Below are 24,909 nucleotides of genomic sequence, written 5' to 3'. Positions count from 1 at the left end.
ATTAAAGCCATTTGGGAACAGTTAAGTTTTGAGTTTGTTTTGTCTTCATGAATCATACAAATCCCTATAAATATTCACAACCTTAAAAGGAAAAACAATTTGCAGGATGTGAAGGAGATTTTAATGGGAGAAAGGGTATGTAACACATTCCATGTATGGGAACTCTACTAATAAACCTTAATGGCTATGAAATGACATGTAATTAATTAATTTTTTGTTTGAAGTGAACTGAGTGGGTTTTATAAAAAAAAACAGCAACTCAGACAAATTTGTTTATTGGGCTCATTGTTGATCCCATTTACACCAGCCAAACTGTTTGGTCATTCTCTGTGTGTCTGCAGGAGAATCACTGTCTGCGGATTAAGATCCTGGGCGACTGCTACTACTGCGTGTCGGGGCTGCCTGAGGCCCGTGCCGACCATGCGCACTGCTGCGTGGAGATGGGTGTGGACATGATCGAAGCAATCTCGTGAGTATTACAGTGTTACTTCTGTTTATCAGACAGGAGCAGCAAGGCTTTTGTGTTTTGTTTTAAATGTCTCCCTGCAAATGTACTTCAGCCAGGAGATAAAAAAGAGATGCTACGGTGAATCAGGATCTGGCAATTTCCACAAATATATACACACAAAAAAGATTAGTTTCCATTATAATGTGGAATATATACTGGTTTTATGGAAGATTTACATTTATGCACATGTGTGTGTATGGATGGATAGATACACACATACATACAGTATATCTAGAGATTTTTTTATAGATCTATATATATATATATATATATATATATATATATATATATATATATATATATTACATTTACACGTGTTTGTGTGTGGATAGATAGATCGATAGATACATAGATAGATAGATAGATAGATACACACATACTACATATATATAGAGATCTACATATATATAGAAGATTTACATTTACGCACGACACATACTACATACACACACATAGATAGACAGACAGACAGACACATACTACATATTTATAAAGATTTTTTTAAATAATAAACATCTTTTATATATATATACATATATATAAAAAAAAATATATAGGATTTACATTTATGCATGACACATAATACATACACACACACACACATATATATATATATATGTGTGTGTGTGTATGTATGTATTTTTATCTGCGTGTGTCTGTATGTATATAATAATTCATTAAAATATTTTTCATTAAACATTAATATTTTAAAACAGTTATGTTAGACTAAATCATGTTACCAATTTTGTTTTGTAATTTTCTGCCATGTTGTTTATTCCTAGAAAATTGTAAGATTTTAAGTTATATTTTAAGCAGGGTTGCCTCAATAAGTAATGAATAAGGAATGAAACAAAAAAACAGCTCATATGATATTCAGTATTTTGTTCCCGGTTCATGGAACATGCCTCTGTAACTGCACCGAATGAAGTTCACAGAAGGGCTGAGCTGAGAGAGAACACTTAATGTAATTTACCTGCTTTTACTAATCGTGACTAAATTGTTTTAAGCATTACATTCTCGCTAGAAACTTTGAATTGCCCTCTTTGAGTTTGTCCTGCTATTCTCATTGGTCAGGTCAGTCACCCCTTAATTGAGCTGTTTCCATGTTATTTGTCTTGCATGCGTGTGGACGTGTCCAGAGTCCTGACTTCTCTAATGTTCAGTGTCTCTGAGCAGTTGTTTGTTAAGGCTGGAATGGTGGTGACTGGCTTTCTGCTCCAATGAGCACGTGTCTGTGTTTCTCTGAGCTGCAGCCAACCGCCCCAGCGCCCCATCACAGGAAGAGACCATTTTTCCGCAGACTTGCCTGTCGTCCTCAATGTTCAAAAGAGTTTGATGGCTTGTTTGCTGTGTGATGTCGGGATCAGAATGTGCTGTGTTAACTTGTTGATGTGCCCAGTGGAAAGGTGCATTTCAGGGTACGCTTATCCACCTTAGGACTTTTTCATATAGGGAACGGTGAGATGAGATGTGTGAGTGGATAAGGTTATGAATTATATCATATATTAAAATGCCAGGGACCAAATGTAGGAAATACATTATATTACATTTGTCACATTGAAAAAAGAGAGTTAGCGAAGAGAAACCAACCATTTAAAGAAAATGATCATAAATCCCCACATATTAAAAACTACCTCAGCATCAACTGTGAATGAACCTTGAAAGGAGAGAGGAACATTTCATATTTCCTGCAATCTTATTGTGTGGAATATTAATGTCTTTGTTCAGTCCAGTTATTTATTTATTATATTGCTATTTGTTTCAAGAAAAAAAAAAAATCGAATTCAATTTTATGCAAATGTCTTTCACCACATTAAAATATTCTGAATACTTAACCTTTTAAAATCTAATTCAATTTTATATTTTTAAAAATGAAAAACAAAAATATCTTTCACCACATTAAAATATTCTGAATACTTAACCTTTTCCTGGCTGGTTAATGGATGTTCTAAGTAAACTTTTTAGTTTTAATTTAAATAAGACTCATATTTGAATAACATTTTTTATGTTCATATTTTTATTTGAAATATAAATCATTCACAGATACACCTGGACATGTCACTGTTTATTAACACCAGGAACGTGCCACTTTCTTTAGAGATATTATTAAATAAAGAATACTTTCTTCTCATTTCAACTGAAAGCAGAAACCATGAATTCTAATAAGGTTTAGCAATTTATATATATGTATTTTTTATTTATTTTTTTACATGTAAACAGCTTTCACAGTTCTGACCATTAAAACTGGTAGTTTAATATCACCTTCAGTGTCATATATGATTGACTGAATTAACAACAGGTATATCTATGTTTTTTTTTTTTTTTTGTCTCTGTGCTCCAGGTTGGTGAGGGAAGTCACCGGAGTCAACGTCAACATGCGTGTGGGTATACACAGCGGGCGAGTCCACTGTGGGGTGCTGGGATTAAGGAAGTGGCAGTTTGATGTCTGGTCCAATGATGTCACCTTGGCCAATCACATGGAAGCTGGGGGCAAAGCAGGGTGGGTTCATGAACTCTGGATTTATTTATTTTTTGCCCATGTTTTCTCACCTGAAGTCTCCTCACTTTTAAAATCTGAAAATGTGTTTTTATTTATTTTTTTTGTTTTTTGTTTTTTTTTCCCCATTAACACAAGACAAGTTCAAAAAGCGTCTCAAGTCTTTCTCCAATCATCTATCTTTACCATAGCTTTGTTTGGGAATAGCATGCTATCATACTGCTTTCTGTAGTATGTACACTGTGCAAAGTGTTCCTGACTCATTGACTACTACTATTATCAAAATGTGTAAATATAGTTACTCGTATAGTAAATTGTTAAAATTGCAATTTTCTAAAAATAAACGTCAACATGAAATAGAGAAAAGAATACACACACACATATATATATATAATATATAATATATATATATATATATATATATATATATATATTAGGGCTGTCAAATGATTAATCACGATTAATCACATCCAAAATAAAAGTTTTGTTTACATAATATATGTGTGTATACTGTGTATATTTTATTATGTATATATAAATACACACACATGCATGTATATATTTAAGAAGAAATATGTTATGTTTATATATTAAATATATTTATATATAATAAAAATATAAGAATATAAATGTATAAATGTATATACATGTAAATATTTTCTTAATATATAATTTATGTGTGTGTATTTATATATACATAATAAATATACCCTGTACACATACATATATTATGTAAACAAAACTTTATTTTGGATTTGATTAATCGTGATTAATCATTTGACAGCCCTAATATATATATATATATATATATATATATATATATATATATATATATATATATATATATATATATATATATATAAAATAACAAATTCTATGATTATAAAACAATAAAATAATATTATATCTCCAGGGTTATTGTCGTTAACTCAAACTTTAAAAATGTTTTTTAATTGCTTGAAATAAAATAAGCATTGACTATTTTAAACTTATTCCACTTAAGCTAGTTGCAAAGACAACATTTTCCATTTTTGTTTAGTTTGTTAAAGGCATAAAAACAAACTAATAAAATTACAAATACCCCTAAAAAAACTACACTGGAAGTAGAAATAATATCACCCCAACATTTCCAATTTTTTCTTTGTCTTTTTGGAATGCCAAAGGTTAAGGCATTTACAGTATATCTGAATTTAGATGCAAAATAAGTGTTTCACTTCCCAAAATAGTAAATGAATGCCACTTGCTTAAATTAACTTAAGCATTCATTGCTTCATAATGTGTAATGTTTCACACACTATAAAAAATTGTAAGCTGCATATACTCAGTATTTAATACAAATAGTATTCCATTCCAAATATGGCATTGTCATTCCAGGGCATCTTCGTTTTTACATTATGCCTCATGAAAGTTGTTTTTATCATCTCAGGCGTATTCACATCACCAAGGCCACACTGAACTATCTGAATGGGGATTATGATGTGGAACCTGGAGTTGGTGGAGAAAGAAACGTCTATCTCAAGAAGCACAACATTGAAACTTACCTCATTGTGGGCTGCAGTCAGAAGCGGGTGAGACTTTTTTTTTTGAGGTCAACATGCTGTGATTCTCCATTGATATTCACATCCTTTTCCAGCAGAAACACCTAGTGCTCAGGAATAGCATGACTCACATGATGCTGGCAAGCAGATGAATGCAAATAAGCTATGTGGATAAATTCAGGGAAATGTGACGGCAGAAGACAAGCTAGTTACTGGCTATGACATTAAAAAGCATAGACTGTAATACTGCTCTGGTTTTGTATTTCCCTTCACAGAAAGAAGAAAAGGCCATGATTGCTAAGATGAACCGGCAACGCACCAACTCGGTCACACATAATAGCACTCACTGGACCGACCGGCCCTTCTACAATCACCTGGGTGGCAATCAAGTTTCCAAAGAGATGAAGAGGATGGTGAGGAAACTACACTTTTGAAAGGGCCGCATTAACCACCCTTGCAGGATGACAACATTGTCTGAGTTGTGAAAAACAGTTGGTTTGCATTTACTCTAATTGCTGTATCTAAAACCCATTACTGCCTTTGTTGGAGGTTAAGGCCTTTGATAGGGGTGGCTTTTTGTACCATGTGTTAAGTAAGCCAAAACAATCCCAAGGACACTGCTTTAGGACCACATGTAAAGGGCCTCATGCCTTTTGTGTAGTCCCTGTTCTTTCATTCAGTTCTCAGCTCTTCCCCGGCTCTGGAACCCAAAGGGATCGGCACTCTAATTAAATAAAGTTGGATTGCCTCACATACCGCCCCGAGGGATTTAATCAGGCAAAGTGGAACCAGCAATTAGTTCCTGTGTGCTCCATGGGAATACCCTTTATCTTTTCTTTTTTGTCTGAATCACCTGTTCCTTCTCATCTTGGTTAACATAGTAAGAAGGAACACAGAAATCCAGCATAACTTGTTCTCGCTACAACTGATACGTTATACTGAGATCTCAAATAAAATATTACAGGACTATTGACGTTTCCATTATAAAAAGATATGTCTACAGTTTAAATTTACGGTAATATGAATTTTACTTTTTCCAATCCCAGTTTAATGTACTACTGGGAATTGGCTGTTAATTAAAGCTATCCATTCCCATTTACATTCATTACACTTAAAATGAGAAACAGAAAATATAAAAATAAAATCTAAATTCAAAATATTGCCAAAAACTATATTTCTATGTTAGAAAACCTTGTCCAGTCCCAGTTTAATGTACAACTGGAATGAACCATTCATAGCTTGATTTCTGCTAATTAAAGCTATCTAGTACCGTTCTCATTCATTAAACTTAAAAGTAAAAAATTAAAAACATTAAAATTGCAGTTGCTCAATGGCACAGGATCCTGTAGAATTTTATGATTTAAAATATTCCAATGTAAATGTGACACATTAGTTTTCAGCTGATCATTAGGGCTCTAGAAAACATCAACAATACTATTATGAAATATAAAAAAAAAATTGTGGTCAGTAAGATTTTTCTTCACCAAGAATGCATTAAATTGATCAAAACTGACACCAAAGGCATTTATAATGTTACAAAAAATACTGTTTCAAAACATTTTTCACAAAAATATTAAGCTGTTTTCAACATTGATAATAATAAGAAATGTTTCTTGGCATATTAATATGATTTCTGCTTCACGTTACATTGAAGAAGGGAGAACTATTTTCAATTGTAAAAATATTTTAACATTACTGTTTTGACAAATAAATGCCGTCTTGGTCAGCATAAGAGACTTCTTTACAGACCACAATCTTTTGAATGATAAGAGAGAGAGAAAGAGAGGGCAGAATCTTTTGAAATCTGCTTTTGAAAAAAAATGGTGTAGTTACAACATCCAGCAGCAGGGGGTTGGTAGATATTGTATTTTGCGGTTGGGGTGTGTTTGTCCAACCAACAGCAGATAGTGGGAGCCTGTTTGTAATTATTTGTGCAATTCTGTTTGATAGTGGCACAGATAAATCCAGCTCGATATATATCCTGCTGGAGCTCAGACTAGCATGTAATTGCCAGATATCTGTCCACGCCTACACAAACACAGAGCATTGATGAAGAGAGATAAACATGGTGTTTTCTGACGAACAGGATATCTGTATCCTAATATCAACAGCACCTGTTTATGTCTGTTGTATTGTCTAGAGGCTTGCGTTGGCCCAGAAGGTGTTGGTTAGTTGAAGTAGAGAAACAAATGGTGTAACACATCACCATACTGACTGGATCATAGTCTCTGTCGAGTGAATACACGGAGGCCTGTGTGTGGGAGTGCATCTTCTGAGTCTACAAATTTAGTGACTATTATTATGAATCTAGCAACTTGTCTCATGGATGCTTTTTACTCCCATAATTTAATGTTTAGAGGTTAGATATTACCATTAAAATGGTCATTTGGTATTTAATGGGAACATTCAGTCTGTTCCTTGACCCCTGCTATTTTTTTTTTTTAAATATATTTAGTATGCAGTCATTTAGCAGATGCTTTTATCCAAAGCACTTATTGTAGAGAATGGGGTTCTCATATTACCGGTTTTCAGCAGTCAATACAAATACAAGTAATTTAAAAAATGAATAAAAAAACTAATTTTCTATACCAATACTACAGCAAAAAGAAAAATACCTAAAATGTTTGTGGACACACTCAAATTAGTTTTTTATGGTCTTTAAACCTCAAAAAGGCTTTTGCTTATGTTTGAAGTCAGTTTTGGAGACAGATATAAACTGTCCTCAGTAGTAATAGTAATTTTAATATAATATATATATATATATATATATATATATATATATATATATATATATATATATATATATATATATATGAATTACTGTGTAAACCAACCAGATGTCTTTGTAGGCAGTATCTATTTTTTGTGTATTTCAGTATCTATTTAAAACGCTTTGAGGAAAACACAAAACACTAACCACTAAAGCACATGTGAAACATGAGCCTATTTGGTTTCCTCTCCATGTTTCCCATGTCCTCCTACCACGATAAATCAATGCCTCATCAGCAGGCTCTGTTTACTTCTGTTCTCAGTGGGGTCTGAATTGAAATTCCTCCAAAAGAGCTTGTGGTCATGAATCAAGCCCCCTGAATCAGCTCTCAGCTTGTTTATACACAATGTCAGTCATCATGTATTCGGTTATATCAGTACAGTCATAATAATTTCTCAGTCTCACAGCAGTTCTCTGTTTTCATATTTGCAATCTTTCCGTAAATGATTGTCTTTATTTGTGTATATTTCTTGTATTCCCCAACCTCTCCCGTCTCCCTGTTTATATTTTGTTACTGCATTAGTCACTGTTCTGTTATTTGCAGCATGACAGTATGAGAAATTAATAGAGATTTATGCTTGTTTTGGAATGGGGTGTTGGGTAAATCCTTGTTTTTTATTATTACTCCAAGAAGAAAATAAGTTTGTGGTTCAAACATTTTCCAGGGAAACCAGTTTTCTAGGGAAGTGAGCTTTTAAATTCGCTCAATCCCTTTAATCAAGAACTTTTGTTACTTACTTGAACTTTTTTTTTAAATGTCCTCCAGAAGGGGTCACTGTTGTGCTGATTTTACAAATGCAGGCATTCTAACGCTCATCCATTCTGCATTGATGTGTAATGCATTTCTCTTCCAATTGTGTTGCAGGGATTCGAGGATCCCAAAGACAAGTGAGTATATGGAACACACACTTCCTACCTCAACCCTGCATGCCAATTCATTTATTAATAGTTGATTACAGAATGTATGTCATATACACTGCTGTTTAAGTTTGGAGTCAGGAAGGTTTTGGAAATAAGTCTCTAATATTTACCAAGCTGCATTTATTCGCTTGAAAAAAAAAATACAGAAAACAGTGGTATTGTGAAATATTTTTACATTATTTTATATTTTAATATATTTGTGACCCTGGACCACAAAAACTAGTCTTAAGTTGCTGGGGTATATTTGTAGCAATTGCCAAAAAAAAAAAACTTTGTATGGGTCAAAATTATCGATTTTTCTTTTATGCCAAAAATCATTAGGATATTAATTAAATATCATGTTCCATGAATATATTTTGTAAATTTCCTACTGTAAATATATTAAAACTTAATTTTTGATTAGTAATATACATTGTTAAGAATTCATTTAAACAACTTTAAAGGCAATTTTCTCAATATTTTGATTTTTTGCACCCTCAGATTCCTGATTTTCAAATAGTTGTATCTCGGCCAAATACTGTCATATTCTAACAAACCATACATCAACGGAAAGCTTATTTATCCAGCTTTCAGATCATGTACAAATCGAAAAATTGTCCCATATGATTGGTTTTGTGGTCCAGGGTCACATTCTAAAATGTAATTTATGTGACAGTAAAGCTGACTTTTCAGCAGCCATTACTGTAGTCTTTAGTGTGACATGTTAGAAATCATACTAATATGCTGATTTGCTGCTCAAGAAACATTTCTTAGTATTATTATTATCGGTTTAAAACAATTTTGGTGTTTAATATTTGGGTGGAAACCATGGCAGTTTTCTTGATTCTTTGATGAATAGTTCAAATGCACTTGAACAGTAAACAGCATTTATTTGCAATCAAGTTTTTTTTGTAATAAATGCCTTAACAGTCCATTTTTCATCAATTTAATGCATTCTTGGATTGAATAAAAGTATTCATTTCTTTCAAAAATAAAAAGTCTTTCTGACCCCAAACTTTTGAATGGTATATATACAGTATAGCTTAGCATTAAATAACACTTAAAATAAGTCAAACTAATATTATGGAACATATAGTACAGACTTTTAAATGTGGTTCAATGCGGTGCATTCAAAACAGTTTATTGGTTATAAAATAACCAATACAGACTTGGAATGCATCAGTTGAATTATCTATCAATCAAACAAGTACTTCAGTAACAAAATTCTGCTGGTTTTGTTCAGTGTCACATAAGTAGGGCTGCTGAATATGGGGGGTGGGAAACTGCAAAATGGATTAAATTGCTGAAAAGGAGTTAAGTCTACTAAAGTTGTTTGTAGTTAAAATATATTTAATCATTGTAACTCTCAAGTTGGAAGAACAAATGGAAAAAACACACACAACTTTGTGAATGATGTGCATTTGTTGTTGTCAGAAAACTGCTGAGCTGTTGGCACAGATTCCATGCAGGCCTACTTAATAAGACACTAAAATATATTCAAATGTGATTGAACTGCCAAACTTTAAATGAACTAATCAACACATGCATGTAGTGTGAGCATATCCATCACTTTTCCAGAGGTGCTGAAAAGTATCAGAACCTAGAATACTGGGTCTCTTGATACTTACGCATGCATCACTGTGCTTTTCTAGCATATTAACTAGTCAGCATTTATCTAAACATGTGAATGCAGATATGCAAGCCAGTTTGCTTCCTTAGGCAATTTACCATCAAACCATATACTGTACAAACCCGTTATATGTCCATTTTGAAACTTATCTGTCAGAGGAGCACTTGTATTTGAATACAAATGCAGGATCTAGTTTTTCTAATGTAATTTAGCAGTTACTGAATTGCATGAACATGACTGCAAGGCTTTGAATTCTTTAGTTGATGATTTGTTCTTTCTCAACATAATCAACTCAGTTTTACTCACAATCATCCAAGGCTGGTAAGCATGTTGATTCTAAAGCTGCGCTTTTGGGGGTGCGGTACTGCTGCTTTTTAGTGGTCTGGCTGTATAGTATTAAGTTAAATGGTAACTAAGACGGGAGGAAGAAGGTAGTTATCTAGTCTTGTCTTGTTATCTAGACATTTCATTTTCAGAAACACCCAAGAAAACCTGAACCCTGAGGATGAGGTGGACGAGTTTCTGGGACGTGCCATTGACGCTCGAAGCATCGACCGATTACGGTCTGAACACGTCAAGAAATTTCTGCTGACATTCCGAGAACCTGATCTGGAGAAGAAGGTATGGCTTTCATGTCTGTGACTAGCTTCAGTGATAAGATAAACCTTAACACCACAGCTTGATTTATTAGGTAATGTTAATCCACACAAAAGGAGAAGTTTAGCAAAGTGTTCACACTGCTCTTTTCCAGACCTCAAACAAAAACAGATTTTTTTTTAATTGAAATATGAAATAAAAATGGCAACTCACTGAAATAAAACGAGTTTATGTACTAAAATAACTAAAACTGAAATAAAAATAAATTAAAGCTAGATAAAAATAAAAAAAGTCTAACAAAAATGACAAAAGCATATAACAAAATTAATTAAACATTAAAATGTAAACTGAAAATATAAAAATAAAAGCTTAATATTAATAAATACCAAAATAGTAGATAATGAATGCTTGAATAACGCAAAAATGACACAAAAAAAAACACTATAAAATTAGTCTGTGCAAGTTATGCACTATATGAAAGCTTCAAAATGAACATTTTTCACATTGTTGTCCACAGAAAATCTTGATTGCACCTTACATCATTTGATCGTGTGAGTGTGTTTTTATGCCTGTCAAGCTTAAATAATAGTAATAATAATTATTATTATATATAAAAAAAGTTCTTCTGATTTAAATGCATCATCAAGCTGACATTATCTAGCCTTCTAAGGATTTTGTTGTAAATTGCATGACTTGTGAGCAGGAAACCATTTAACAGATCATTAGTTATTATAACTGGTAAATTGTTCCTTCAGTTGCAAAAAATAGGGCAGAGAGCCAATCAGACGTCTATTATGGTACTGTTGTACAAAAAAAAAAGTATTCAGCATAGCTCAAAGATTTGGCATGCTGCTAAGATGAATAGAGGCAATGAAATTCAAGGTCCAGGTTCGGAATGAGTCAGAGACTGACGTCTGTATGCTGCACTGTGATTTAAGTCATTTTATGGTGTTACCTTCAAAGCATTTATCACCACTGACCTCAGAGATGCCCAAACTTTCCCAGAAAAGATGGTGTTTTTGTCACAGTGTAGGAGACTAGGGTTCTTTATAAAGATACTGATGAAAAGGTAGTGGAAAGAAAGTTTCTCAGCCTCTGCATTTACGTTCTGATCCTCCACATTTAGCTGGTTGTGTGCTGGTCCTCGTACTTCTAGCACTGATCACACTGCTCTTTCAGAGACTTGCCTCCAGTTTGTAGGGGAAATAAATAATGCTTTTGTGGTCTTTAATTGTCTGTGTCCAGAACGTCTCATGAATGAATCAGTTATCTTCCATAGCTTCCGTAGTCTTTAAAGACATTTACTTGATATTATTTTTTGTTTTAAGATATTTTACATATTCGCTCTACTGTTCAAAAGTTTGGAGTCGGAAAGATTTTTGTTCTTGAAATAATATTTTGTTTTATTTAGAAAGGATGAATTACATTAATCAAAATTGAGAAAGACATTTATAATGTCACCAAAGATATATCAAATATGTGCTGTTCTTTTTAACTCTCTATTCATCAAAGAATTCAGAAAGAAAATGTATCATGGTTTCTGCAAAACTATTAAGAAGCACAGCTGTTTTCGACATTAATAAGAAATTTTAAGAACCAAATCAGCTTGTTAGAATGATTTCTGAGGGATCATTTTCGCTGAAGACTGGAGTATTTTATTTTATTTTATTTTACTTTACTAACAACTGAATTACACAAGCAGTTTTTAAATATCTAATATTTTCAGGGTTTTCAGAACTGTGGAAATTTTACAGTAAAATAAATTTGACAGTTGTGATTTCCAGGCCTAAATGTCCTAAAAATTTATAATGCATTAATTATTTTCTGATAATACTCAGTTAAATATTTAATGGGCTTGAAATGACTCTTTGTGTGTGCAATATCTGTAAAATGTTTTTAAAAAATCATCCAGTTATCACAAAGAACTGGAAAAGTTAAAGAAAAACATTTGCCTGGGAACCCTAGTGTTTCAGTAAAACCTGAAGTAAACATTGAACATTAACACATCCTTGCCCCTCAGTCAGTAAAACACTTTGTTTTATGATCTCACATGCCATTTAAACTGTATTTATAACTCCACTCTTTTCTCTCATATTTCCTCACATTCTCTCAGTACTCCAAACAGGTAGACTCCAGGTTCGGAGCATATGTAGCCTGTGCCTCCCTCGTCTTTTTATTCATCTGCTTCATTCAGATCGTCATTGTGCCGCAGTAAGTACACTTTAGTTAAATACCTGATCCTTGCAAATGTTTTCTGGTCCATTCAAACAAGCCAAAGGCTTAGTGAAGGTTTTGTTTGATTACGAATGGGAATACACTTGAGCTTTCATACACAGAAGCTTTCATTCATTTCGACTTTGTAAAGGTGAAGACAGTTAGTACCTGAGCAGCCAAAGCAGGGCTCTCCTCTCACTTAGACCCTATGTTAATTATGAGATATAATATACATATATAGCTATTTTCTATTCACCTGGTCCCCTCTCTACTCTCTACCTGTGTGTTGCTCTGCAGCTCCAAGCTGATGGTTGGTTTCTATATGCTGTGCCTGGTCCTACTGATGGCTGTCATGTTCATCTCTGCCATTTACTCCTGTTTTGGGGTGAGTGAAATGTCGGTATTGTGTGAAATATAGTCTATATAATGTTAATGTGCAAATGAAATTCTGAATAATAATAATAATTATTATTCTATAATAAAATCAATATAAATATAATAAATTTAAGAGGACAAGCTTTGAGCAACATGCTCTTCTTTTATGAAGGAAAACACAAAAACCCCATCCTCAGCCCTAGAATACAATACAACTTAAGACGTCCTTCACAGACCATTTCCTAACATTCTCACAGAGACATCATCGCTAAATCCAAGTGTTTATCAACCTTCAAAATCTCCACTAAAACCATCTGAGCGGGTTTGATTGATTTGGGGCTTTTAGCTGCGTAACTATGAGCTGGTCTTCAGAGACAATGAGTCACACAGAGCAAAGCCAGAGACACAATAAAGCGCTGGCAGCTCATTTGTGCGCACTGAGGTGGAACTGTCACTGGATTGCTCAATGAGCGGCAAGGGGCGTCACAGGTCTTTCCTTAGAGATGCTGTGGAATTAGATTCTGAACTTCCTGACCTGTGAAAAGTCTTTTATAAAAGCCTGTTCTACAAAATCTCTGCAAACCCACAAGATCCATAAGGTCTTTGCCTTATGTTTTATAGACACTATATATATATAGACACTGTATTTAATTTGCATTTAAGATAAAATACAGTAAAAACAGTAATATTTAAATAACTGTTTTCTATTTGAATTAAGTGTAATTTATTCCTGTGATGGCAAACCAGAATTTTCAGCAGTTATTACTACAGTCTTCAGTGTCACATGAGCCTTCTGAAATCATTTTAATATGCTGATTTGGTGCTTAAAGGGATACTCCACCCCAAAATAAAAATTTTGTCATTAATCACTTACCCCATGTCGTTCCAAACCCATAAAAGCTCCATTCGTCTTCGGAACACAATTTAAGATATTTTGGATGAAAACCGGGAGGCCTGTGACTGTCCCATAGACTGCCAAGTAAATAGCAGTGTCAAGGTCCATAAAAGGGATGAAAGTCGTCATCAGAATACTCCATCTGCCATCAGATGTGCAATCTGGGTATGCTCTTCTGTATCATCCATGCCACAAGGATGCGCTGTTTCTACGTGCATTTAGCTTTGATTTGAAAGAAAACAGCACATCCTTGTGACACGGATGATACAGAAGAGCATACGCAGCATATGGTGAAATAGAGAGACACAGACGAGAATTTTGACAAAGGAATTGTTGAATAAAGTCGTTATTTTTGTTTTCTTCACTTACAAAAAGTGTTCCCGTCACTTCATATAACCCAGATTGCACATCTGATGGCAGATGGAGTATTCTGACAATGACTTTCATACCTTTTCTGGACCTTGACACTGTTATTTACTTGGCAGTCTATGGGACAGTCACAGGCCTCCGGGTTTTCATCCAAAATATCTTAAATTGTGTTTGGAAGACGAACGGAGCTTTTATGGGTTTGGAACGACATGGGGGTAAGTGATTAATGACAACATTTTCATTTTGGGGTGGAGTATCCCTTTAAGTAACATATTGTATTATCATCAATGTTGATAACATTTCAAAATATTTTTTGTGGGAATGGTAATACATTTTTTTTTTTTTCAGAATTCTTTGAAAATAATTTAAAATTTACTTTTTAAATTTTATACTTTTATTTGAAGAAAAAAAATCACAAATAGATGAGATAGATTTTCATCATGTGACAACATTAAATCATTCTCAGATACTGTTGGGTTATGTTTAGTAATATTGTGAAATTCAATTCGTGTTTCTCTCTATTGACAGTTTTTCCATGTGCCTCTGCAAACTCTCTCAAAAAGGATTGTTCAGTCCAGACTCAACAGCACCCTGGTGGGGGTTTTTACAACCATCCTGGTCTTTCTCTCCGCTTTCATTAACATTGTGAGTCTCACAAGTCTTAATCTTCTGGAGTAGTGACAGAATTGCAAATTAAAAAAAAAAATAGAAATAGTTTTATCATGTATAGTGTTGCTAATGGCACTGAAATCATATAATTTGAAGTAATTGACTTATAACATTGAAGTGCTTCACAGTTTGCTAATCTGATTTGTAATGATTAAATGAAATACTGTCACGTACCTTTATCTGAGAAACATTTTTATCTGTCCTGTAGTTTACCTGCAGTACGGATGACCTGAAGACTTGTTTAGGGCAGGAGTTTAACATCAGCCCCAGCATTGTAAATGCTTGCCATGTCCGCAACTCTTCTTTCAACTACTCTCTCTGGTCTCAGGGCAGCCTCTGCAACAGCTTGTCACCCACCTGCAATTTCCCAGAGGTGTGACACTGTTCTCAGATCAGTTTAGTTTGTAACATAGTGGATAGCTTAAGAAATAGTTAACCCCAAAATAAAAATGTGCTGAAAGTGTACTCAACTTCTGGCCATCCAAGATGCAGATGAGTTTGAGTTTTAAAATTTAGCATTACATCTAAGGATCCTCTGCAGTGAATGGGTGCCGTCAGAATGAGAGACCAAACAGCTGATAAAAACATCATAATACACAAGTTATTCAAAAGACTTCAGTCCATCAGTTATTAAGTTGGTTTTTAACTTCGAACCATTGCTTCCAGTTGAAATACGAGTCCTCTATCCATAATATTACTTTCTCCAGTGAAAAAAAAATCGTCTCGGCTGAATCAGGAGAGAAATATCCACAGATCAAGTGTTGTTTACAAGCAAAAACAGTTCTAAACAAATATGTTGGTTGATTTTGATGTGAGAGCACAACAGGGGATGTACTTTTTTGCTGGAGGGTATATTATTATGCAGCTTTTGGCATCACAAGTTTATAAACTCATCATCTTGGATGGTATGAGGGTGAGTACATTTTCAGCAGTTGTTCATCACTAGTCAGTGAGCAGCTTGGAATAGCTACTAGCTCGTTTTGGACCAGCTTGAAACCAGCTAATAGTACCATGTTCCATGCCTGACAACTTAAATCAATATTTTCCAGCAGTGATAGGCCTTTTCATTTATTTTTCATAGTTGTAATTTTAGGTACTGCTCTGAAATGCTTGTCTTTTGATAAATCATAAATGGAATAAGTTAAGGGGAAAGAGAAATACTAATGCCTGAATGTTTTTCTCTTTCGACAGTATTTCTCTTCATGTGTGCTGCTCAGTTTACTGGCCTGCTCAGTGTTCCTACAGGTCAGCAGTATTGGTAAACTCTTCCTCATGCTCTTCATTGAGATCCTGTACGTGCTCATCATGGAGGTGCCAGAGGTCAGCCTTTTTGACAACGTGGACCTGCTGGTCATGGCCAATGCCATGTGAGTATCTAGATTTTAGGCTAGTTGCACAATTACTTGGATCAGCATCGCCCTCATCATCATTATTCCTATCATATATTCTATAGAAAATGTAGATTTTTTTTTTTTTTTTTTTTTTTTTTGAATGTTAATGGGATACTCCACCCCAAAATGAAAATTCTCATTAATCACTTACCCACATGTCGTTCCAAACCCGTAAAAACTTCATTCATCTACAGAACACAATTTAAGATATTTTTGATGAAAACCGGGAGGTCTGGGACTGTCCGTGCCACAAGGATGCGCTGTTTCTACGTGTATTTAGCTTTGAACAGTGCATCCTTGTGGCGCAGATGACACAGAAGAGCATACACAGCATGCAGTGATATGGAGAGACACAGAGGAGACTGTTGACAAAGGAATTTTTGAATAAAGTCTTTATTTTTGTTTTCTTCGCTTACAAAAAATGTTCCCGTCGCTTCATATAACCCAGATTGCACTTCTGATGGCAGATGGAGTATTCTGAAGATGAATTTCATACCTTTTATGGACCTTGACACTGTTATTTACTGGCAGTCTATGGGACAGTCTCAAGCCTCCAGGTTTTCATCCAAAATATCTTAAATTGTGTTTGGAAGACAAACGGAGCTTTTATGGGTTTGGAACGACATGTGGGTAAGTGATTAATGACAACATTTAAATTTTGGGGTAGAGTATCCCTTTAAGGTTGTCTTGTTATTTATTTTTTTATTGATTGTTGTAACATGTCCCTACCAAATTTAAGGGATTGCTAAATATTCCCTAACATGTTTTCTAGATCACAGTTGTGAACTTGTGACTGAATGCAATATACAAAACTGTTAAAAAGTTTTTTTTTTTTTTTTTTTTTACATAAAAAAAAAAAGTTTCTGAAAGACGTCTGCTTGCAAGGGCTGCATTTATTTGATAAAAAAACAGTAAAACAATAATATTGTGAAATATTACAGTTTAAAATATATAATTTCCATTTTAATATATTTTAAAATGTAATTTATTCCTGTGATGCAAAGCTGAATTTTTTAACTTAATTACTCAGTCCCTAGCGTTACATGATCCTTCAGAAATCTTTTCTGATTATCAATGTTAAAAGCAGTTGTTCTGCTTAATATTTTTTAGTGAAAACCGTGATACATTTTCTTTCAATACTCTGATGAATAGAGTTCAGATGTGTTTATTTGAAATTAATCTATCCTTGCTGAATAGAAGTTTTAATTTCTGGACTTTTGAACAGTAGCGTAAGTAGGTGCAGTATCAATTCTCAAAGTATCAGTTACTGTAATTCAGTCAACTTTAGTTTACAACTATATAAAGCCATGATAATGAATCCTCTGTTGAGTGTTTACTTGCTGGTTTGTCTTATCAGTTGAAGATAAAGTGTTGTCTGCTCTGCTCTGATACATTTGCTTTTTCTTTCTCTTCACAGAGATATTAATGAAACATGGTAAGATAAAATCAATGAAATATAAACCCAGATCTCAAAGAAATGGCAGTAAGCATGTTGTTTTTATTGCATGACTATAAAGATTGCTGTCACCATAGGAATAAATTGAATGTGTGACCATGTAGTCTAATAGTGTTGTGATATATTAATCATGTTAACAGATTAACATGTACATGATTTGATTTGAATGCTTTAGATCATCATGCTGTTGCCTTTTAGTGTGAAATCATTGATGCTCAGCGCTCTGTATGTTGTAGCATTGTGACAGACACTCGGGTTCCTCTAAAGATCATGACTCCAGTCGTCATCACAGTCTTTGTGCTGGCGCTCTACCTTCATGCACAGCAGGTGGAGTCTACAGCCAGACTGGACTTTCTCTGGAAGCTACAGGTCTGTTTATCTGTGTATGACCTTGCAATAATGCAGATATTTTGTGAAAAGCTGTTAAATATGTATTGCTGTCTATCAAATGTTCAAAAGTCTAGGGTCAGTCATTTTTTTAATAATACTTTTTTCAGCAAGGATATATTAAATTTAAGAAAAGTGACAATAAAGACAGCATAAAAGTACCAAGCAGCACTAAATCAGCATATTAGAATGATTAATGAAGGATCACGTGACACTGAAGACTGGAATAATGACTTCTGAAAATTCAGCATTGAACTCAAATACAAGTCTGTATTCATATAGATATATTAGTCATTTTAAATTGTAATAGTATTACACAATATACAGTTTTCACCGCATTTATGATCAAAATAAATATAGCCTTAGTGAGCATAGGAGACTTCATTTAAAAACAATCTCACCAACCCCAAAGGTTTCAACAGTATATGTGTGTAATGTTGAATTTATGTAATGTTTACATATATTGCTGTCAGCAGTAAAGCTGCATATTGATCCAGTTTGGCTTTCAGTGTTGCAGCAGTGCAGCATTTATTAAGTAGTTTGCTCTCCCTTTCTGTTATTTGTAGCATCATCCTCTATTTTTGTTGTATTCACAGGCCACAGAGGAGAAGGAGGAGATGGAGGAGCTTCAGGCCTATAACCGTCGGCTTCTCCACAACATCTTGCCCAAAGATGTGGCCGCACACTTTCTGGCACGCGAGCGGCGGAATGACGAGCTGTATTATCAGTCGTGCGAATGTGTGGCTGTCATGTTTGCCTCTATCAGCAACTTCTCGGAGTTCTACGTGGAACTGGAGGCCAATAATGAAGGTGTGGAGTGCTTGAGACTCCTCAACGAGATCATCGCTGACTTTGATGAGGTACAGTAATTTCGGACAAATCTCAGGACTGTTGCGATGCTTTTAAGCTACTTTGGAGTGTGATAAAGTAAAACTGACTTAACTTTCTAGCATTTCATTTTCTAAACCTTATTTGCACAAGCTGCAGTTGGTGTTGAAAAGACTATCATATGATAGTCATGAAAATAATATTAATAAAACAAAAAATAATTAAGACAATAATTAATTTTAAATAATCTATATTTAAATGGGTTTATTCATAAAAATCTGTATATATGTGTTTTTTTTTAATTAATTTATTATTATTATTATTTAGTATTTATTAGTACATAAATGGAAAACAGCCCTTATTTTTTAAACTAGATTTATACTGTATTTTAGTTCTTGCATTAAAGATTTTTAATTTACTTTGCAACATTTGGTCTTATTTTCAAATTTAAACTTGTGTGTGTGTGTAAAACCTGCATCTTCACATCTTTCTAAAATAATTGTATTCTTTGAAATGTAGAAGTTTAATTCCTTCTCATTTCTAGATGAAAGTCATCACCTTATTTCACTTTTCTTGCAGATCATTAGTGAGGATCAGTTTCGTCAACTAGAAAAGATCAAAACCATTGGCAGCACCTATATGGCTGCGTCTGGGCTTAATGACTCCACTTATGATAAAGCAGGAAGGTCACACATTCGCGCTCTAGCCGACTACGCTATGCGCCTCATGGACCAGATGAAATACATCAATGAGCACTCTTTCAATAACTTCAAAATGAAGATCGGTAAGGATTTCTCTTAGCCACACTTAAATTTCCACCAATCACCTGCCTTATCTATAATTTTCATTTGTGTCATTTTATGAAATGGTCCCTTTACCCTTTCAAAAAGGCTTTCTGTAGGATTTAAAACCTCTGTCAGACAAAGACTTTCATAGAATGATCCATATATTTTACTGTTGTAAAATGAGAAGTATGTAGTCAAGAGAGCTCATAAATGACCTTGTACTGTAGGTCTCAATATAGGTCCCGTCGTGGCTGGTGTCATAGGGGCTCGTAAACCGCAATATGACATATGGGGGAATACTGTGAATGTAGCCAGCCGTATGGACAGCACTGGGGTACCTGAGAGAATACAGGTGAGATGCATTTTTGATCCTCTATGTACTGTAGGGTCTAAAAGATTGAGCCCACACTGGAAATCTTTGATTCAAAATCGCAATGCAACCTTGAAATAAACACAGTTTTAAGATGTTGAAAATGTTTTAACAAAGAAACATCATGTGACATGATTAACAAATATATAATGTTGCTGCTATTTTGTGGTTTATTTAAATTTTCACTTAAATTGTTATTAATAACAATGATAAGCCCTACATCTTAAAAAAAAAAAAGTCTGCTTATTTGCAGTTAAAGGCTTAATATTGCCTAATATGATGATGTTGTTTTTAAAAAATTAATAAAAAATAAACTTTCCACCACATACAGTTTTTTCACAAATTCAAAATTAGGATTTTTCAAATTGTGTGTGTGTGTGTGTATACAGTATATATATGTGTGAAATGCTATATGTTTTGCTATATGTGATGTGCTAGAGCAAAACAGGCACAATTATTATTATTATTAATAATACATTTTTAAAAAAATGCAAAACCCAACTTTTTTGCACTAGTGGTCTCTGGTTTAGATCAGTAAATCTGTCGATTCTGCTTTACAAACTCTTTGACCGTTATAAATACTCATGTGCTTTTAATTTCTCTCTGTATCAGGTCACAACTGACCTCTACCAGGTTCTCAGCTCCTATAACTACAAACTGGAGTGCAGAGGCGTTGTGAAAGTCAAGGGCAAAGGAGAAATGACAACCTACTTCCTAAACGGAGGACCTAACAGCAGTTAACACTCAACGTCTGATTTTCAGAACATTTCTGAGATGATATGGAGAGGAGACGCTGTGGGCCAGGCCTGCCAGGCGGTTGAAGGGCATCCTCCTGGACCAATCACAATAGGATTTGTTCGGAAACAGCCCTCAGCCAGTCTAAGAGTGGCCTCTTTGCACACTTGAGACTTCCTATAGGATTAATGGAGGGCTTTGCCCCCTATATTTAAGGCATGGAACAGCTCAGAAAGATGGTTCATCCTCAGAGACCAAAGAAACAAAGGAATCTCAAGGCATACAAAGCAGTTCTCCCAGTCTTATATTTCTTATATTGCCAAGAGAGGACAGATGAACTGCATTCTCTGCACCTGGCTTTGGCTCTCTCAGGTGTGGCGGGACTGCGATCTTACTCCACCGAGTGGTCCTGGTTGCTCCAAAACAAAACTGCATGAAAACACTGAAGCCAATATACCTGTAAAACACATGTTTTATGTGTATATGATTCATCAGTGTATGTAAAGAGTTCTGTTCATGTGGTCCTGTTTGGGTCAACACTGTCTAGGTGATATCACAGTAGATAGAGATATCACAATGAGCTAATATATTGTAGAAGGCCATAGTGAGCACAGCAGCTCTAAAAACCCTTTATGGTTTCCCAAACTTTGCCGCAGCGACTGTGGTTGTTACTGGTAAAGGAGCTAGTGTTACCTCTGAATGATCTAGAGCTGAGAATTAACTTAAAAAGTCCCAAAGTCATTAATTTTCAGTGTTGGGATTTGCCCAGGTCCAACAATGCAACAAATTTAGACTGACCTGATGGAGCATGTCAGTCTGTCTTCAGTCAGATACTGTAGTAGAGAATCACTTTGAATAAATTTTGTCCTTGCAGTCAGCAATTTATGTTTTAAATCATGTGCTGGGACAGTATTTAAAAAAGGATGCATATGACAATTAAGTGTATGTGGACCCAAATAGCCCAGCGTTTATACTGTTGAGACAGATAACACATTTACAAAGAGCAGGCACTGATTCTTGTTCAGCTTTAATATGATGCATACTGCACTGTTACAACTTGTATACGACACGTTTCCTTCCAGAATGTTCATTTTAGCAGCGTAAATTGGTTTGTTGTCAATAAAAAAATTAGATTGAACAAGCAACCAACCAGTACAGCGGATGGTGACATGCAAGTCGCTGGCGGCATAAACAGGGCATGTGACTTACACATTTAAATTCACAAAACTACAGACACTTGTATACACCGAAGACACTTTTAAGGACAGAAGTGAACGGTCAAATATGGCTGTTTTTGTATTTTAAACATTTTATATTTTGACTCCAAAAGCCAAACTGTCAAAGCTATTTTAGATGATATATTTTATACATTAATATATTAGAATGCTGTCTATAAACACACACACTCACATATATATATATACCTAATGAAATGCTACAATCCTGCACATTTGAACAGGAGGGAGAGGTTTTTAAGTGTAAATTCAGTCACTCTTTTGTCGCTGCATCCATTTGGATAAAATCAGTAGCTAGCCTTGTAACCAAGTAAGCAGAATATGTTTGGCCTTTCTCCAAAAAGGGTTTCTGTATCCTGTCAAGTACACTACAATGTAATTATGAGTAGAAATGGATTTGCACAAGGTGAAATGGCAAGTGAGTGTTTCAGAACAGCCACAGTCGTTTAAAGCTTGGCAAACACATCTGCAAATATTGATTTTAGCCTTGCGTTTCTGGTGCGTGGGACAACGAGTTTGGATCCTCTAGGGATGATTCTGTTATGCCACATATCTTCACCATTTTTGCACTGCAGCTCGACCAGCATTTCCTTCTCTCAGTTCAGTCTGATGGTACGACCCAATGAATGTCCATTTTCTCCAATGAGGCCTTTTTATGGAGTGTGTACACAAACAAATAGGGTACTCCATAAAGTGACATTTTTGTTAGCTTAACCCATTTCAGATCGTCAGTTAATTCAGATAGTATTATGATATAATGTGTTGGAAAAATCTAAACTATTTGGTTCTGTTCTAGCTTCTCAAAACTTGGACCCAGCTGGGCTTACAGACTCTCAAAAATTTAGTGCCATTAACTTTAAAACAAAATCAAAATAAAAACTCTTTTTTAATATTTCATTAACGATTTTGTATTTCATGGCACATGTAGTATGGTATTTTAATGCTAGACAATGCAGTTGCCATATGAATTCCTAAATTAAAGGTGAAGTGTGTATTTTCTGCACCGTTAGCTGCACCAAACGCTCCCTTTCTGCCATTGGTCAAACGAAAAGTTAGCCCAAGTTTTACTCTTTTCGCAGGATTTAGCTTACGAATGGCTTACTTGTAGCTATCTCTGCATATTTAACTGGGAGGATAAAGTATTTAAACGTTAAAAAGTACACACTTCAGCTTTAATTAATTTCCTTGTGTTTGTTATCCAAACGAAAGCACTGAGGTAAGAGATGTCAAGTAAATACCACACATATTATGTCCTGCTGAGTTCTGCCATTTATTCCAGTGGAGCTTCATCTTGGATTGTCTTTGCTTATCTGCCATGTCAAAACTCAATGCTGTGTTTTTTTTTGTTTTTTTTTTTAACTATTAAACAAATAAACTATTATAATGTTAAACTCATTCTGAAATAATGTAGTTATGATTTTTACAGTGTCTGCAAAGCAGTACTGTTTTGAAATTTCACTTGTTGTGCTCTTCTCCACAGTAATTGGGAATTTAATTGGTTTTGTAGATGCTTTTTTGGTAATATACCTGAAGCTGTTCTCTCAAAAATTACAATTCTGTCATTTACTCGACCTCGTGTCATTTTCATTCTGTATGTATATCTGTTTATTTTCTATGTGGAAATGATTTTTTTAGGTCCATACAATTAAAGTGGACGAGAACTGATGCTGCTGAGCTCAAAAAGGACGAACAAAGCACCATAAAATAGCCAGGCTTGTGTGTAAATTGAAGGTGACGTTTATGTGAGACAGAATTGTCATTTTTGAGGGGCCACGTCTTGGCTATGGGATTTGTCGTCTTGGTCGTTTGCATACTGTATTATGATTGGCCTTTTCCGTATTTACATTTCAGATGATTGTGTGCTGGACAGCTGGACATCTAGACGATTGTTATGCCGAAGGTCAAGTGCCTTTGAAGTACCGGTACTTCCTTCAGGAACTGCAAATCTATTTTATGACATTTTATTACATTGCTGTGTTTTGACAAACAAACATACAAATAAATAAGTAAATGAACACACACACACACATATGTGTGTGTGTGTAAATTTGGGATGTTGCAATAAATATCCAGAAGGTGGCAGCAGTGCGCTTTACTTTTGCGACTCTGGGAATACTTTTCTCCAATGTTTCTGTATAAAAACAGCTCTCGATGTGCGGATAGGTTATTAATTATTGTATACCGGTTTAAACATTTGTCTCTTCAATTTTTTGTTTGTTATCAAACTTTAAAAGTGAACTCTTTTTTAGGGCCATAAAACATAAAATGTGTCAAGAAATATCAGTAAGAACGGAAACCCCACAGAGCGGCTGTTTGGTCACTCATGCATGTTATAATTCACATAATTTGAGTACGCTTTCCTCACTGGCAAACCTGACCTTTTTTTATCTTAAAAATGTGCCAATGAAATACCCTCGTTTGGCTGTATTTGAATTTGGTCTCTGCATGTGTCCGATCCGGTCAGTTTGACTGAGCAAAGCTGTTTTATGAAGCATTAAAGAAAGGCCATTGTGCTGGGCGTGAGAATGGCATTTCACTGACATTAAACAGTCTCAGTTTGGGTTTGATCCTGCAGTCAAAAGGTTAGAAAGACCTGAGGCGAAGCACAATGTCATAAAAATCAAAGAAAGGAAAACTAACAATTTCTTTCCCTCATGATGCAGTTCTTCAATGAAGAAAAATCTGGAAAAATACAGCAAAAAAGTAAAATGGACTCAAACGTCTTTTTAACTTGTTTTTTTCACCTCCTTTGTCCCCACT

The 24,909-nt window shown here is 34.6% G+C and overlaps 1 protein-coding gene across 4 annotated transcripts in view; it reads left to right on the top strand.

Moving 5' to 3' along the window:
* LOC109073291 (adenylate cyclase type 5-like) overlaps positions 1-23,000 on the top strand; it is a 66,788-nt gene extending 43,788 nt beyond the window's left edge. For 2 of the 4 annotated variants that reach the window (XM_042764083.1, XM_042764084.1), the window contains 17 exons: positions 342-469; positions 2,850-3,008; positions 4,432-4,573; positions 4,819-4,956; positions 8,179-8,201; positions 10,305-10,464; positions 12,554-12,651; positions 12,952-13,039; positions 14,822-14,938; positions 15,171-15,335; positions 16,154-16,329; positions 17,771-17,788; positions 18,046-18,178; positions 18,793-19,056; positions 19,604-19,808; positions 20,037-20,161; positions 20,792-23,000. In XM_042764083.1, coding sequence (XP_042620017.1) covers positions 342-469; positions 2,850-3,008; positions 4,432-4,573; positions 4,819-4,956; positions 8,179-8,201; positions 10,305-10,464; positions 12,554-12,651; positions 12,952-13,039; positions 14,822-14,938; positions 15,171-15,335; positions 16,154-16,329; positions 17,771-17,788; positions 18,046-18,178; positions 18,793-19,056; positions 19,604-19,808; positions 20,037-20,161; positions 20,792-20,920 — 2,268 coding nt within the window. In that variant the 3' untranslated portion in view covers positions 20,921-23,000. The remainder of the gene's footprint in view (positions 1-341; positions 470-2,849; positions 3,009-4,431; positions 4,574-4,818; positions 4,957-8,178; positions 8,202-10,304; positions 10,465-12,553; positions 12,652-12,951; positions 13,040-14,821; positions 14,939-15,170; positions 15,336-16,153; positions 16,330-17,770; positions 17,789-18,045; positions 18,179-18,792; positions 19,057-19,603; positions 19,809-20,036; positions 20,162-20,791) is intronic. The other 2 variants (XM_042764085.1, XM_042764086.1) reach the window with 2 other exon arrangements.
* Positions 23,001-24,909: the final 1,909 nt, after the last annotated feature.

This window comes from Cyprinus carpio, chromosome A9 (assembly GCF_018340385.1).
Source record: "Cyprinus carpio isolate SPL01 chromosome A9, ASM1834038v1, whole genome shotgun sequence".
NCBI lineage: Eukaryota > Metazoa > Chordata > Actinopteri > Cypriniformes > Cyprinidae > Cyprinus > Cyprinus carpio.
Note: the sequence above shows the minus strand (reverse complement) of the source record. Positions and strands in the feature narration are given on the sequence as shown.